The sequence below is a fragment of the Narcine bancroftii genome, chromosome 12 (assembly GCF_036971445.1).
Source record: "Narcine bancroftii isolate sNarBan1 chromosome 12, sNarBan1.hap1, whole genome shotgun sequence".
Classification (NCBI taxonomy): domain Eukaryota; kingdom Metazoa; phylum Chordata; class Chondrichthyes; order Torpediniformes; family Narcinidae; genus Narcine; species Narcine bancroftii.
In genome coordinates, this window is record NC_091480.1 from 81,932,843 (window position 1) to 81,949,927 (window position 17,085).

At 47.1% G+C, this 17,085-nt stretch overlaps 2 protein-coding genes across 2 annotated transcripts in view; one reads left to right on the plus strand and one right to left on the minus strand.

Annotated features, from left to right (window-relative positions):
• The window catches only part of pgap3 (post-GPI attachment to proteins phospholipase 3), a 36,299-nt gene extending 25,747 nt beyond the window's left edge, over positions 1-10,552 (plus strand). Inside the window, exon 9 of the transcript XR_011347635.1 lies at positions 10,286-10,552. The gene's annotated coding sequence lies outside the window, so the exon portion shown is untranslated. The remainder of the gene's footprint in view (positions 1-10,285) is intronic.
• LOC138747710 (phenylethanolamine N-methyltransferase) lies at positions 151-6,068 on the minus strand. Its single transcript, XM_069907206.1, has 3 exons — positions 5,555-6,068; positions 4,939-5,146; positions 151-2,477 (listed from the first exon to the last, which is right to left on the minus strand). Exons 1-3 carry the CDS (start codon positions 5,724-5,726, stop codon positions 2,051-2,053), a joined length of 807 nt encoding a protein of 268 aa, XP_069763307.1. The 5' UTR covers positions 5,727-6,068; the 3' UTR covers positions 151-2,050.
• Positions 10,553-17,085: the final 6,533 nt, after the last annotated feature.

Here is a 17,085-nt window from a genome sequence, read left to right on the forward strand (position 1 = left end):
AATTTTTGCCTTCCAACCCAAGCTGTGAGCATCTTCTCCCCGCCAGATCTCTGCAGTTGCTGGGAATAGCTGCTCCCTCTACGTGCAGGTGAGGGGAGGACATTAATCCCAGCTGTGATTCCCAATTCTAAACCCGTGTAACTGAGACAATCCCGTTTTTCAGCCTTTTGTAATTTGATTTTCAAAGTGCCCAACTCCTGGAAGTAGTTTCCAAAACAATCTGGTGTTTGACTTTGGATTTATTCTAGACCATTTCACAGTAATGTTGTTCACACACAAAAGGGACATGGCCAAAGCTTTGCAAGTGTGCTGTGTAAAATAATACATTACATAACTATTGAATTAGTCTGCCTACCTCTGGATTCAGTCAGTCATTGCACGAAGCTGGAGCATGTTTTAATTCCACACGTCTGCAGCAAATATCTAGTAGTTAGATGGAGCGGTGGACTACAGAAGTTTTAGAGCTATAAGGAGATCTTGGAAAAGCCTGGGATCATTACTTGGACTGTCAGGGTGAGCAGATGATCACATCCTCTGGGAATATGACAGCAGAACCAAAGGGAACCATAGTTGCTCTGTGATTGAAAAGGGATTACTTAAGGTAGTATGTGAGTGGAATAAATAGGTTGAGAACCACTGCCCCAGTGCCGACAGACTCGGTATATAATGCACAGTTAAGGAATAGCAGAGGATTAGACCATTCAGAGGCTAATTCTTTACCTGAAGTGTGTTAGCACATTCAGGATATATAATAGGTTTCCTATTCTGTGGACTCAGTGGTAACTTTTCAAAGGGAATTGAACAAATTAATGAAAGAAACAAATTTCCTACATGTGTTTGGTGTATCCAGGAAGGGTCACTACCGGGCATCTCAAGGCTGACACTGGTTGGAGGGCTGTATTTTTTGGTGCCCAGAGTTGGTGTGTGGAAAGGAGTGGTCAAGCAGGCCTCTGAGCTGGGCCAGTATGTTGCCTGTTTAGATGCTGCTGGGCCAGTATGTTGCTTGTTTAGATGCTGGTGACAGCCACGCAGAATAGTTGTGCACTGTTGGTTTGGACCTGTGCTGTTGCAAATCTTTAGTTTGCGCTACGCTGTAGTGTTCCATCCTCAATGGCATGGGAATTGGACCCAGTGGGTGGAATAATCGATCAGCAGTGGTTTGAGCATTTACTCCTTTCCAGGTGGGAAAGTGGAGGGTGGAAAAAGGTACCCTTGCACTATTGAAGCTGTGATGTGGAGTTAGAACTCACTTCTATCGGTAATAAAGGGAATACTAAGATTTTTCCTGCCTCTGAATTTACATGTGATAGGAGGTCCTGAGATGGAACAGGTAGGTGTCTAACACAGGCTGTGAGTCTTTGGTCTCGGGAAGGAACAGGTCTGACACAGGATATGAGTTTCTGTCCCAGGAAGGAATGGGTCTGAAATGGAATGTGAGTCTGTGGTCCTGAGAAGGAACAGGTCTCACACTGGATGTAAGTCACAGTCCTGGGAAGGAATGGGTCTTACACAGCATGTGATCTCTGTCCCGGGAAGGAACAAGTCTGACAAGGAATGCGAGTCTGTGGTCCCAGAAACGAGCCATAAGAGCCCCAAGCTCTGACACGGGATTCATGTTTCTGTCCTGGGAAGGAACGGGTTTGACATGGGATGTGAGTCTTTGATCCTGGGAAGCAACGGGTCTAAGACGGGATGTGAATCTCTATCCCGGAAAGGGACAGGTCTCTGACACGAGTTGCACTGAGTTTGCGTTGAGTGGTTCTCTGACCAACGTCTCACAGAGTAATTGAAGGAGTGACTAAAATAACTTGTTCTTGATGTAGAGTGACTGGGACAATGAACTGACCCCAGGCCCTTCTAGGACTGACCTAATCAATGTGGAATTGGAGAGAGTAAGTTGAAGTTTTATGGGGAATTAGGAGAGGAAAAACTGTTCGAGACGAGATGGATAGAATGGCCTCCTATGTTTATAAGATAAGCAAATAGTCAGTTTTACTGCATTTGTGGTGTAAAATGTGAGATCACTTGCAAAAAACTAAGCACACCCAGATCAGATCTTTTGGGCTTGGAGATAAAATACTCCACTCACATCATCGACCCCAATTTTTAACTCTGGTGGCATGGTGTATGTTTTAAAGACACAAATTCTGTAGCCAGACTTGCTGACTGCCTCCTTCACGTAATCTTCATCGATGGGAACGACAGCGAGTTTCACCTCTCCAGCCAGGTAATAGGACTCGCCCAAGGCACCAATCATCAGGAGGAAACCACCAGGTCTCAGCAGTGAAGTGATGTTGCTCAGAGCACGTTCCAGCGATTGCTTATCAGGGCACACCGACTCCAGGCAGAAGGTAGTGCTGATGGCGTCAACCAGCTCCAGCACCCGTGGGTGCACAGGGTCTGGCTTCATGATGTCACAGTGACAGACGTCCTTGATGGTCTCCCGCATTCTCTGCTCCTTTGCCTGCCACTGGTCACTGCACAGAAGCTCATGACATTACTGATGGTTCCCCCATCAATCACTTCCCACCTCTCACCAGCAGGCAAAAGCTGCTCTACCATATTGACATTATCTATGGCCTCTCATGAAGTGTCGGCAGAATTTTTTAGATTTAGACATAGACCATGGTAACAGGCCCTTCTGGCCCACGAGCCCATGCCACCCAATTTACCTACAAACCCCGTACATTTTTGAAGATGGAAAAGAGAATGCCCAGAGGAAATGGGGAGAACGTACAAACTCCACAAGGGGTTCAAACCCTGGTCCGATCCTGATTGCTGACGCTGTAAAGGCGTTGTGCTAACTACTTCTCCAACCATGAAAGAAACTCCTTACAGACTGTGGCAGATTTGAACCTGGTTCACTGGCGCTGTAACAGTGTTGCACTAACCATGCTGCCCCAGAATGGAAGTGGCTAATGAGCCGGTGTTTAAATCAGACAACATGGACAAGCCAGGGAACTACAGGCCACTGAGGCTGACGTCAGATGTGGAAGGTTGCTGGAGGGGATTGTGAGGGACAGGGCCTATCAGCATTTGGATAGGAATGGACTGATTGGAAGTTGTCGGCATGGTTCTTTGTGTGAGTGAGCGTATCCCATGAAACTGGTGACAGAGTTTTGAAGAGGTGACCAAGAGGATTAATGAAGGTAGGGTGGTGGGCGGTGTATATGTGGATTTGAGCAAGGCTTCTGACAAGGTTTGGCCTGGCAGGTTAAATCACATGGGATGTAAAGGAAGCTGTCCCATTGAATTTCAGATTGGTGAGCTGTTGGGATCCATTACTGGATCCACTGTTATCCACATTAAGGATTTGGATGGCAGTGTGTTTAACATGATTGTGGTGGTGGTGTAATGCTCAGTGAGGAAAGATATCTAAATTTACAACAGGATCTAGATCAGTTGGGAAGGAGATACAAATGGAATGTATCTCTGAGAAGTGTGAGGTGTTGCACTTTGGTCAGTCAACCAGGGCAGGCCTTGTACATAGTGGGGCTTGAGAACAGAGACTTGGCAAACAGGTGTATTGTTCCCTGAAAATGACAACCCACGTGAAGAAGTAAAAATACAATGCTGGAGTAACTCAGCAGGTCAAACAATGTACTTTATATAGCAAAGATAAAGTTACATAACCCAATGTTTCGAACTTAAGCACATAGGCACTCTGTGGTTAGCAAGGGATTATTTAAACTGGTATGTGAGTGGGGGGGGGGGGGGGGGGGGAACAAAACACTGAGAACCACTGGTTTAAGGTGAGAGGGGAGAGATTTAAGACAGACCCAAGGAGCAACTTCATCACACAGAGGGCGGACCGTATCTGGAATGAGCTACCAGCGGAACCTACAGAAATTGTACAATGACATCATTCAAAAGACCTTTGGACAGATGCATTGACAGGAGATGTTTCAAAGGATATGAATCAAATGGAGACACATGGAACGGGCCCAGATGCCAGCAGTTTAAATGCCCATCAAATCTTTCCCTCCCTCCAATCATGAACTGATTATTTTCCCACTCAGCCCCATTGCCTGGCCTTCTTCCCATAACTTTTGATGCCCTGGCTAATTAAGAATCTATCAATCTTTCCCTTAAATACATCCAATGGCCTGGGCTCCACGACCACCCGTGGCAACAAATTCCACAGATTTACTACCTATCTGGCTGGAAAAAAATTCCTCCACATCTCTGCTCTGTGTTGGATGACTGATGACCTCAACCCTGTACCTCGCGTAACCTTCTATCTGCTTACTTTTCAAAATTCTACAATAAAACCTTAGCCTTAAAAATACTTAAAACATTGTGCTTCCATCCTCCCCACCCTCTTTCACAAAGACTCGCCACCCTCTGAGAGGACATTTTCACCTTACCCCTGAGTTAATAAGTAGATGACAGTAATTTTTAAAATATCGTTGGGTTCTAGGTTCTCCCAGAAGAGGAAGCATCTTCCATATCTCCACTCTAACCAGACCCCTTGGGCTCTTGGTGTTTTTATAATCCCTCCTCTCAATTTTCTAAACTTCAGTGGATGTAATCCCAGCCCATCCACCCATTCCACTTTCTTTGAACTACTTACAAAATTTACAGGGGTACATTGGAATATTTGAGCTGGAAGGGCCTGTTACCATGTTGTATGTCTAAATTTAATGTCCTTCCTTAAATGAGGAGATTAACACTGTACATAGTACCCTCCCTGTGGTCTCACCACTGCAGCCTGTGTCCAGATACCCGGTATAATTCTGAACTTGACCCCACACTGAATCTCCCTTCAACTGTCTTCAACCACTAACCCTGACCACCCCTCTCCCCTACACTGATCAACGTAGACACTTAATCTGACTGCACAAATCCATCATAAACCCATTGGCCATTCACATAACCCCTTCACATTGAGCACCACCACCACCTCACCACCCCCACCCCCCCTCCAAGAGAACTCACCTCTTGCCCTCCAGGCTGCACACATACTTGATGAAGGGGCTCCAGTCGAAAGCACCAGGCTCTGCCCGCAGCCACTTGCCCAGCTCCTGCCGATTGGCCTCCAGATAGTCTGACATGATGATGGTGGTGAAGTAGTCACAGGCACTAATCACCTGGTAGAGGGTGGGCCCAGAGCCGATGTCCAGGAGGGTTTGGCCTCTGATCTCACCTGCAGACAAAACACCAGCCTGGATACAGCCACCTCTGTGGGTGAGAGGCTGGATGGAGAGGGGAACAGGTACCCCTAATGTCTGCTCTTACAGGTCTGTAACCCCACACCCCCTACACGTCTGTATCCCCCACACCTCCCACACCTGTCTGTGTCCCACACCCCTTACACCTGTCCGTATCCCCCACTCCTGCTACATCTGTCCGTATTCCCCCATCCCCTATATCTGTCCCTGTACATCCACCCACACTGATCCCCACCCACCCATAGTGAGGGGTTGCTGATCCCACCCACCCATGCCAAGAGGTCGTTGCCCCACCCACCCACATCGAGGTGCCTGACCCCTCGTGGACTCTGGACAATCATCCCCTCTCCCCACCATCTGGTCACCCCCAATCTGCCTCTGACCTGTGGAGAAGGAGGCTGCGAAGCAGCGGAGCTTCCATGGGACCACGCTGTCCTCTCTGTCGAAGTTGGCTCTGGGACTGGTGTAGTTGTTCTGCAGATAAGCGCGAGGGTTGAAGAGCTGGTACCTATCTGCACAATGTGACATCCTTCCTGTGGTACCGCTGTTGGTCATGTTAGTGCTACACACAGTCTCCACTATCTGGTGATGGAACGGCCAATCACACTGTCTGGTGAGTGCAGTGACCAATCACTGCCCAGCAAATCCACAGTGACCAGGCACTGCCCAGCAAGTCTGCAGTGACCAGTCACTGTCAAGTGAGTCTGCAGGGACTGATCACTCTGCCCAGAGCCACACTGGTAGCTGCTGGATTCTCCACAGGGCTCTGCAGAGTGATGTCTGTAGCTGATGTTGGGGCATTTATACCTCTGAGAATCACAGCTCAGGGCAGGCTTCAGAATGATTTCATTAGCGAGATTAAGGAGTTTGGTAAACAGTGTTATCAGTGATAGAGATCACTAGCACCCTGCAGGCTGAGCACAAATTGGTGTAATTGTGCTGTAAATGTGGTGCAGTTGGAGCAGTTGACAGGGCAGTATTTATCTGTTCAGTGATTAGGATTTTGTGAAGCAGACACTGCAAGAAAAAGCATTGGAGAAGCAATGATGGAGAACATAGAACAGTAGAGGCCCTTCAGCCCACAATGTTATGCCAACCTTTATAAACATACTCAACAATCTGAACCTTCCCTCCTTCACACACATAACCCTCTATTTTTTTCATCCATATGCCCAAGTCTTTTTTTAAAAGGGCAGCACAATTAACACACCAGCGATCAGGTCCGGGGTTTGAATCCAGCTCTCTCTCTAAGAAGTTTGTACGTTCTCCCCGTGTCTGCGAGGGTTTAACCCAGGGGCTCCAGTTTCCTCTCACCATTCAAAACGTACCGGGGTTGTAGGTTAATTAGATGTAATTGGGTGGCATGGGCTCGTGGGGCGAAAGGGCCTGTTACTGTGCTGTAGGTCTAAATTGTACCAGCCTCCTGCACTGCATTTCAGGCCCCCACTACTCTGTGCAAAAAATGGACCCTGACACCTCTCCTCACCTTAAACAGATGTCCTCTGGTATTAGTGATTGCTGCCCTGGGGAAAAGGTGCTGGCTCTCCACCCTGTCTTTACTGACCCAATCCTGCCTCTTTGGAAAATGTCAGGAAAGATAAACTGCAGAAAATTACCATTTGAACAGGAAACTACCTCATTCCTGGACCTTCTCCCGATCCAGAGAACAGTACAGCATAGGAACAGGCCCACATGTCTGAGCCAAAACTCTGCTAATTGTACACGATCCATATCCCTCTATTCCCTGCATGTTCCAATGTCTTTAGATGCCTTTTAAACACTAGAATTGTATCTACTTTCCACCACGATCCAGGAATCTACCCTCCCTTTCTGTGTATAAAAACTTGCCCCCAACACCCACATTAAATGCATGTCCTCTAGTCTGTGACATTACCCTAGGGAAAAGATTCTGACTGTCTACCCCAGCCATTCTCAACCTTTAATGCCTATGGACCCCTTAGGATTCTGCTCAAAGTTTATGGGCCCCCTTCTCTGTGAAGGAGTCAAGTTTAGTCAGTTTCTTCTGTACTTCTTTCCTACTGGCTACATAAAAAAACATCGTATATACACATGAATTAGTTGAATTTTGTGGACCAATTTTTATGGTTAAATTTAGGGGGTCATCTATTACACGCATATTCCTTTTGACTTCAGTAAGTACCTGCGTCATTCGAGGCATTGGGAACTCAGATGGGCAGGCGAGCAACTGGGGCTGGGAGGCAAGTCTGCATTTGGGGCATCTGGAGCTCAGATAGGTAGGCAGCCGGGGCCTAGGCAAGATTCATTCAGGGGGTCAGGAGCACAGGTGGGTGGGTAGCCGGGGCCTAGGTGAGATTCAATGGTCGAGGTATCGTGAGCTCAGAAGGGCGGGCAGCCAGGACCAAAAATTGAGAGGGGCTGACCTTTACACAGTATTAATTATTACATGTGTATATGTGGTTTAAAAAATTTATGATTTCAGTCTGTGGCCCCCTTAAATACCCCACCCACCAGAGGGGACGGCGTACAGCCCCCATTGAGAATAGCTGGTGTACCCTATCAATGCTCACAATTATAGAAACTTCTATTATCTCCCCTCAGCCTCCAACACTCCAAGAAAATGACCCAACCTCTCATTATATCTCATCTCCAATCCAGGCAACATCCTGGTAAACCTTTTCTGTATCCTTTCCATGTCTTCCATGTTCTTTCTGTAATGGGGCAACTAGAATTACAGCAATATTCCAAGTGCAGCCTAACCAAAGTTTTCTGTCGCTGCCCTGTCCACTCGATGCCCTGTCCACTGAAGGCAAGCACACCATATGCCTTCTTTACCACCTTGTCTATTTGCGTGGCTGTTTCCAAGGAGCTGGATGCTTAGATTTCTCTCCATGTCAATATTGACTGCATACATTCCCTTTAAATTTGCCCTCACAAAGTGCAACACCTCGCGCTGGTCCGGTTTAAACTCCATCTGCCATTTCTCTGCCCATATCTGTAACTGATCTATATTCTCTTGTATTCTTTGACAGCCCTCTACACTGTCCACAACTCTCCCAATCTTTGTATCATCTACAAATTTACTGACCAACAAATCTGATACATCCATGTTGACTCTGTGGCCAAGAAGGCACATCAAGACCTTCACTTCACAACATTTCCTGGCGTCTCTCACCAACCTCTGCGTAGGGCAGGAGCTGCTCTGTCCAAGACCACAAGAAACTGAATTGAGTTGTGAATGCAGCTCAGGCCATCACACCACCCGGCTCCCCCCCCCCCCCCCCCCCCCCCCTCCCACGACCCCAGTTACACATTCTGCTGCCTCAGGAAATCAGCAACTATTGAAGGACACATCCCACCCTGGTCGCATTCCTTCCTCCCCCTACCCCCCCTCCCACCCCGTCAGGCAAAGGATGAGTTGGAAAACACACACCACCATATTCAAGGACAATATTTTACCTGTTGTTATCGGATTGAGTGGATGTCTCATCAGTGAAATGTTACTGCCCTTGTGTCCTGAGTCAATGTGTCCTGGGTCAGAGCCCTAGTGCCCCAAGCTGTTGGTTGAAACAGTGATACTGAGCTCTCTCGGCTCATGTTCAGCCTGACCTCTGGCAGGATCTTATCACGTCGTTTTATCAATTTAATACAGCAATGACTAGACGTGGTTTTCAACAGGTTGCCCTGTTCTAATGGGAAGATTTAATAAAGGAGAGAGGTCGAGAGCAGTAAAAGGAGCCATTCAGGAGCAGGTAACGTGGTTACACAACACTTGCCTCGACCATTTGTACACCAACACATCTCAATCTGATTGGACATCCCAGGAAGCAGAGATGGGAACTAATACAGTTAGAGTATTTTATAGATAAGGACGTTGTCAAAAGTGGAAGTGTGCTGTCTGATTTGGAGGAGGGACTGCTACCATTTCTGAGAGATGTTGCCCAGACGGGCAAGCTTTGAAATCTATCACTGTCTATAACAAGTCAAACATATTCTACACATATCTCCATGATTAGATTGCCAATAAAGCACAGCTTTGTGATTAAACAGGTGTTTCGAGTAAGTGCACTCCATGAATCAGGTGGTGCACCATCAAAGCAGAACTCTTGCCAGTGCCATCTCACTCCACCAATGTAGTAGCCACCACTATCTACAGTGCAGCACTCCTCCAGAGGTGCATGTGCTCAATGTGGCCCTTCCTCCATGCAGCATTCCCTGGTGCAATGTCCCCCACTGCGGTGTTCCCCTGTGCAGTGGTCCTAATGCAGTATCCTCTAATATGTGCCCCCTCTTCCCCCCCCCCCCCCCCCCCAGTGCAGTGTTTCTTTGGCTTGGCTTCGCGGACGAAGATTTATGGAGGGGGTAAAAGTCCACGTCAGCTGCAGGCTCATTTGAGGCTGACAAGTCCGATGCGGGACAGGCAGACACGGTTGCAGCAGAAAATTGGTTGGTTGGGGTTGGGTCTTGGGTTTTTCCTCCTTTGCCTTTTGTCAGTGAGGTGGGCTCTGCGGTCTTCTTCAAAGGAGGTTGCTGCCCGCCAAATTGTGAGGCGCCAAGATGCACGGTTTGAGGCGAGATCAGCCCACTGGCAGGCATCAAGAGATTTCTTTAGGCAGTCCTTGTACCTTTTCTTTGGTGCACCTCTGTCACGGTGGCCAGTGGAGAGCTCGCCATATAACACGATCTTGGGAAGGCGATGGTCCTCCATTCTGGAGACGTGACCCACCCAGCGCAGCTGCATTCCCTGGTGCAATGTCCCCCACTGCGGTGTTCCCCTGTGCAGTGGTCCTAATGCAGTGTCCTCTAATGTGTGCCCCCTCCCCCCCAGTGCAGTGTAAACACACAGTAAATGTTGGAGGAACTCAGCAGGTCTCACGGCCTCCATGGGAGGCCTAAGCTGTCTTTCGAGGTATGATCCCAGTACAGTGTGTTCTAAAGTGTGTGTCTCCGAGCAGTGTCCCCTTCATACACCAATGCCTTAGACTGATTTCATTAGGGAGGTTAAGGAGTTTGGTAAACAGTGTTATCAGTGATGGATATCACTAGCACCCTGCAGGCTGAGCGCAAATTGGTGTAATTGTGCTGTAAATGTGGTGCAGTTGGAACAGTTGACAGGGCAGTATTTATCTTTTCAGTGACCGCACCAGGTGAGATACGATAGGATCGAGCTCTTAATTCCAGCCCTGATCTACCTCCCAATTCCTGATGTCCTACTCTTGGTGAATCTTCATCCAAATCCGGGTCTACCGATACAATTCCTTTTGATAAAATGTCACTATTGCTTTATCATGTGTTGATGTGTTTTGTCAACATCTGTGGGGGCTTGGAGGCTCCTGATATATATAAACCATCACAGGTTCAGGTGGAGGAAATGACAGATGATTGGTTGGCCTTTATTAAAAGATGATTTAAAGATATGATTGAAGACGACTTTCTCCAATTATACTGAAAACACAGAAATGCTAGAGGAACTCGGCAGGTCTCGCAACATCTGAAGGAGTTAAAGATATACAACCAACGTTTTGGCCCTGAGCCCTTGCTCAGGGTGTTTTAAAAAGAAGGCAGGCACTAAAATTACCCATACCTTGAAGAAGGGCTCAGGCCGGAAACGTCAGTAATATATCTTTACCTCCTATGGATGCTGTGAGACCGGCTGAGTCCTCACAGCGTTTCTGTGTTTTTACTACAATCACGGCATCTGTAGACTTTAATGTTTCTCTCCAATTATATTGACTGTGGTGGAGGTGCGACCCACATAGATTTGATGTGGTCCCTGTGTTATACAGAACAACTTGCCAGTGACTAATGCTATTTGTATAGCACACCTGGAATGTTGTGGACAACTCCAAAGGAAGGATATACTTACCCTAAAGGACAGTAGCAGAAGTCCATCAAGACTGGTTCTTGAGCTGTCGGTTTGGCATATGAGAAATTGAGAAACTGGGTCATCGTAATGAGAGGCAATCTCAGTGAAACGTGCAAAATTCCTGCAGGCTTGACAGAGTAGGTGTGGGGTTTATGTTCCTCCGCCAGGGTGGTCTTGACTCAAGAGTCACAGACCCACATATGGGGTGGGCCTTCACGACCAAGATAAAAAGAACCCTGTCAATCAGATCGATAGATCTTCAGATATTAAAGGAATGGGGAAACATGGAGTTCACATCCAGAGGCCAGAGCATCACCACTTGTAACAGACTTGGACAGGCATCAGATTCAGAATTTATTGTCATGACCATGTCATGAAATTCGTTGTTTTGTGACAGCATTATCGGTGCAAAAATTGCTATAGATTACATTTTAAAAAATAAATAAGTTCGTGGAAAAGAAGAGAAAAATGAGGTAGTATCTGGTTCATTATCCATTCAGAATCTGATGGCGGAGTGGAAGAAGCTGTCCTTGTGCCCCTGAGTGCTCCTGTACCTCCTTCCCGATGGAGGCAGAGTAAAGAAGGCAGGGGCTGAGTGATAGAGTCTGCTACCATTGTGCCTGTGTCAAAGGACTCTACCACCATGAGTCTAAATGACGACCGTACAGTTGCACTCACAAAGTGTTTTGAGAGGTTGGTCTTATCTCATCTGAAATCCTGTTTGCCGGCCATTATGGATTCTCAGCAGTTCACCTACTGCACTAACAGGTCAGCTGAGGATGCCATTTCAACAGTGCTTCACTCTGCGTTGTCTCATTTGGACAGCTCTAACTCCTACGTTAGAATGCTATTCATCGACTATAGCTCAACTTTCAACACTGTTGTCCCCTCTAAGCTGATAACCAAACTTCATCTGCATGGGATCAGCCCATCCCTTTGTAATTAGATTTTGGACTTCCTCACGAACAAACTTCAAACAGTTCTTAGCTTGAGTATCGGCAGGCCCCAGGGTTGTGCGTTGAGCCTTCTTTTGTACTCCCTCTTTACCTCCAACTGTATTCCTATGTATAGTACAAATTTAATAATCAAGTTTGCAGATGACACCACGGTGGTAGGCCTGATTAAAGGGGATGATGAAATGGCCTATAGGGTTCAGCACCTGGCCTTGTGGTGTGCTGATCACAACTTGACACTCAACACTCAGAAGATCAAGGAGATCATTGTGGTCTTCAGGCATGTCAGAAACCACACTCACGTCCCGATTTACATCAATGGTGGAGCTTTAAATTCCTTGGCGTCCATATTTCTGAAGACCTCACTTGGCCCTTCAATTCTGATTTAAAAAGGCACAACAGCATCTTTATTTTTGAGGACCATGGGGAGATCCACCTCTGCCCCAGGATAGGGGTTGGATTTCTAGAGATGCACAATTGAAAGCATGCTAACATATGGTATTTTGGTGTGATACGGGATTTGTCTTGCACAAGATCGCAAGGCACTCCAGCGGGTTGTGAAAATTGCCCAATGGATTATTGGAATCCAGTTGCCTACCGTCGAAAACAACAACAGGTACTGGGCAGTACCTGGCCAGGTAATTTGTTGAAACATTATCAAAAATGCAACACACCCAAATCACAGACTATCCACTCTTCTCCCATCGGGCAGACACTTCAGAAGCCTTCAATCACACACTTAGTAGGCTCAAGGAGAGCTTTTTTTTAATGAAGCTGTGACTATGTTGAACACTGAATCACGGCACTGAGTGATACTGCACTCACATTGTAAAATCAGGACTTTTTAACAGTTCATTGTAGAATAGTGTTGTTGGTTTTAATTGCACACGTTGAATTGTAATTTATATAGCATTATTTTTTAAACTTCTAGTTAATGCTGGTTATATTTCATTGGCTGGTACTAGTTCAAGGTCAATAAAGTGAGTCATCATCAAGTTTGTTGGCACACTAGATCCACAGTTGTCGGGTTGGATCAGAAGATGGTAGTCAAAGGATGTTTATATAAATGGAAGTCTGTAACCAGAAGTGCACCACAGGAATTTTGATAAGAATGTTGGTTGATCAGTAAGTCTTCAGATGATACAAAAGTTATGACTTGGATGAGAGGCAATTGACACGGGTGATAAGTTTGCGGATGATAACAAATTCATGGTCCAGTGATCACTGAAGATAGCAACAAGATCTAGATAAACCAGGGGAGTGGGCAGATGGAATTTAACTCGGACAAGTGTGAGGTGCTGAACATTGGTATGTGTAAACCAGAACAGAGCTTACAGAATGAATGGTAGGGCCCTGTAGAGTGTCAGAGAGCAGGGACCGAGGAGTGCTGGTACAATGTTTCAGGGAAGTGGTGAAGTGCACGGGGTGGAGACTCATGCTTCTTTTGCCTTCGTTGGTCAGGGCACTGAGTACAGGGAACAACATCAACACTCCTGTTGCATTTGCAGTATGACTCAGAATAGACTCAAGATTGATTGTAAGATTTTAAGCAGCGATGTCACGATGCATCTAATGCTAAAACAGGTGGACTCGATGATACTGGGAATGGGAAAGGTCAGGGATTTAGTAATTTGTATGATCTTTAGCCAGGCATAATGCCTTGTCACTGTGATATTAAAACAGGAGCCATTATTCTGTGTAGATATCCCCTTGAAAGAGAGGAATGGAAACACACCAGTCAGTGTACCGATATACTCTGAGAGAGAAAGAGACAGACAGACAGAGAGACACCAGTCAGTGTACTGATATACCCCTGAGAGAGAGACACCAGTCAGTGTACTGATATACCCCTGAGAGAGAGACACCAGTCAGTGTACACATATCCCCCAGCACCGTCCCCGCCAACACCAACCCCACCAGCACCGTGGGAACCGTCCCCACCAGCGCTGTCCCTGCTAGCATCGTCCCCACAAGCAAAGCCCCCCCCACCATCACCATCCCCACCAGTACCATCCGCACCAACACCGTCCCCACCAGCACCAGAAGGACTCAGCAGCTGAGGAAGACCATTCACCTCACCTTCTAGAAGGGCAGTTAGGGATGGACCTCTTGATTTGTTGTAACAGCCAGATGCTGTGAATGAATGAACAGTTTTTAAAGCTCACAGGGGTGAAGTCAAATCTGGGAGGAAGGCTGAAATGACAGAGATAACATTCCCACCCTGACTAAACATAGAATGGCAGCTGTTGTATACAGACTTGTCTTTATTGAGATTCAGGGCTCGGCATGTCTCCTTGCACCACTGCTGTTACTGATGTGGTGGGGTGTTTCTCGTGATCTGACTGAGCAAGTTAGCGTCACACTGATAAATGAGTAATGAACCCTAACCAGAGGCTATGGGTGAATCGAGAGACCAGGACCTGTTGAAGATCCAATCTGTGGCATTCAGACCAGGCGATTCAGAGACACCCAGGAAATGCAGGTACAATCTTCGGAAGGCCATGAGCAAAGAGACAAATCTGGATCATGCTGGAGGCTCAGTCGGATGCTCGGCATCTGTGGCAGGGCCAGCACACCATCGCATCTTGTAGACAAAACAAGAAGATGTCATCAGCTGCACCTCTTCAGATGGGTTCAATGCCATCCATACTCACTTTGAAAGATGCAACCTCGAGAGTCCCACAGCCCCCAGTTTAATTTAATTTTAACAATACCACACGGTAGAAGGCGATTCCGGCTCATGAAACACATGGCGTCCAATTATACCCAAAGATCCCTGCCAATCCCATATGTTTTGGAGGGTGGGAGGAAACATGACCTGGGGAGAATGTACAAACTCCTTACGGTCATCACTGGATTGAAACCTTGGTCGCTGGCGCTGTAATACTGTTGCGCAAACCGCTATGCTAACGGTTCTGAGGCTGCCATAAGGGTGGGTGATTTCTCAGCGAGCCTCCGGTCCTGATGGTGTTCCTGATCGTGTGCTTAAAACCTGCACCAACTGGCTGGAGTTTTTGTGGACATTTTGACCTCTCGCTGCATTAGAGATCCCCACCTGCTTCAAAAAGGCATCTATTGTACCAGTGCCCCAGAAGAGCAAGTTCACCTGCCTCAACAACTATTGGCCGGTGGCACTGACATCTACTGTGAAGACTAACTTTGAGAGCTGGTTATGAAGTGAATCAACTCCTGTCTTTGGAAAGACTTGGACCCACCTCACTTCACTTCATCAATCATCACAACAGGTCAACAGCAGGTGACTTCTCACTGGCCCACTATTCTGTGCTAGATCACCTGGACCAAGGAACACCTCTGTCCATTGACTACACCTCAGCATTCAAAACCATCATGCCTGCAAGCCCCACGACCAAGCTCAGGGATCTGGCACTCTGTCCCTCTGCAACTGGATCTTCAACTTTTCTCATGGGCAGACCCCAATCCGTGCGGATCGGCAACACCATTTTCTCCTCTCTGACCATCAACACAGGGACAGGCTGAGTTCCCTGCTCTATTCCTTCTGCACTCACAACTGTGTAGCTAAGTTTGGCTCCAACACAATCTAAATTTGTTGATGACAAGACTGTTGTCCAAATGACTGGAAATGATGAGTCAGAGGACAGGATGAAGATCAGGAATCTGATTGGTTGGTGTCAGAACATCTATCTTGCTTTCAACGTCACCAAAACAAAGGAGGTCATTGTGGACTTTAGGAAGGGGAGGCTGAGGGAACACACACCTGACCCTAACCCTCATGAGTACCGTGCAGTTCCTGGGAGTCCACCTATCTGAGGACCTCTCCAGGCGCTAGCAAACCAAGGCAACCATGTAGAAGGCATGCTAATGCCTTTACTCCCTTAAGAAATCTGAGGGATTTGTCATGCTGTTCAATAGAACTTCGACAGTTGCATTATGGAAAGTACACAGACTGGTGGCAGCCAGTTGTTCCCTCTAAGCTGTGCGCACATATGCATGCACAAACGGGACCGAGGTGTGCACAGCCTATTTTGTGCAAGTCTGCAAGCACACAGCTTAGGGGGAGCACTGCAGCACAGCCTAGTTTGGGAACTTGAGAGCCCAGGAAAGCAGAAGGCTGCGGAAAGCGGCAAATATAGCCAAGTCTGTCACAGGCTCCGGCCCCCTGTGCAGAAGTCCCCGGCACCTCTGGGTTCACGAACTTTCCCCCACCCCCAACAGCAATGAGGCTTTTGAACTTCCCTGCAATGGCCTCATCCTTACTACAACTAAGTAAAAACACAATGTTGGACAAACTCAACAGGCCAAACAGTGTACTTTATGCAACGATAAAAATACAAAACCAGTGTCTCGGGCTTGAGGTATGAGCTTAGATGAAGGTCTCAAGCCCGAACCGTCGGTTGTATATCTTATATTTAATACCATCGTATCATGTGTACCTGTGTGACTGCGGCAAGTAAGAGTTTTAGAGTGTCTGCACGTATCTGTCCTTGTTTAATGACAATAAACTATCGTCGTCATCCCCAGAGCCTGGCTCTTACACCCCAGGTGTCCTCCCCGTGTGTGATGTTACATCTCCATGGTTCTTGTTTACTTTGTTCACTTTATTCAGTTTTACTTCCGCAACTAGAGAGCTCCTCCAGCCACACGACGCGGTGCAGCAGGGAACTCACCATGGTTACGTCCGATATTTATCCTCTGTCAACATCATTGCAGCAGATTCCAAGGTCATGAGTCACTATAAACCCTTCTCCACGTTACACGCCTCTCATACTCGAAGGCACTCAAGATGTGCTGAGCTTAGGATTCAGAATGACAGAAATGTAAGTCCCTATTTTTGATGGATGATTGGTTGGACACGTCATCCCGTGATACTGACCTTCTGTCAGTGGAAACAGTCCCTCCTCACTACTATTCCCACTACTGCTTCCATCAGCAGGGCTCCAGGTCATCTTGCTGATTGTCCCAACTGCCCAAGTAAATGTCATCAGTGAGATAGACAGACATTGAACAGATGGAAAGAAAGGGGTTCAAGCAGAGAAGCAGGCAGAGAGAACCAAAAACTAGAACGGGGACAGGCCATGAAACTTTAGCAGAGGAGGCCAGAGAGGCATTGCAACTAAGATAAAGATGACAGTCCACT

What these genes read in the sequence shown, in the direction of transcription:
- LOC138747710 (XM_069907206.1), bottom strand. Translation starts at nt 5,726, where the DNA reads ATGACCAACAGCGGTACCACAGGAAGGATGTCACATTGTGCAGATAGG. An exon ending in CGCAGCCTCCTTCTCCACAG is followed by an intron (nt 5,147 to 5,554) that starts GTCAGAGGCAGA and finishes TTTTGTCTGCAG; the next exon opens with GTGAGATCAGAGGCCAAACC. An exon ending in TGCAGCCTGGAGGGCAAGAG is followed by an intron (nt 2,478 to 4,938) that starts GTGAGTTCTCTT and finishes GCTTCTGTGCAG; the next exon opens with TGACCAGTGGCAGGCAAAGG.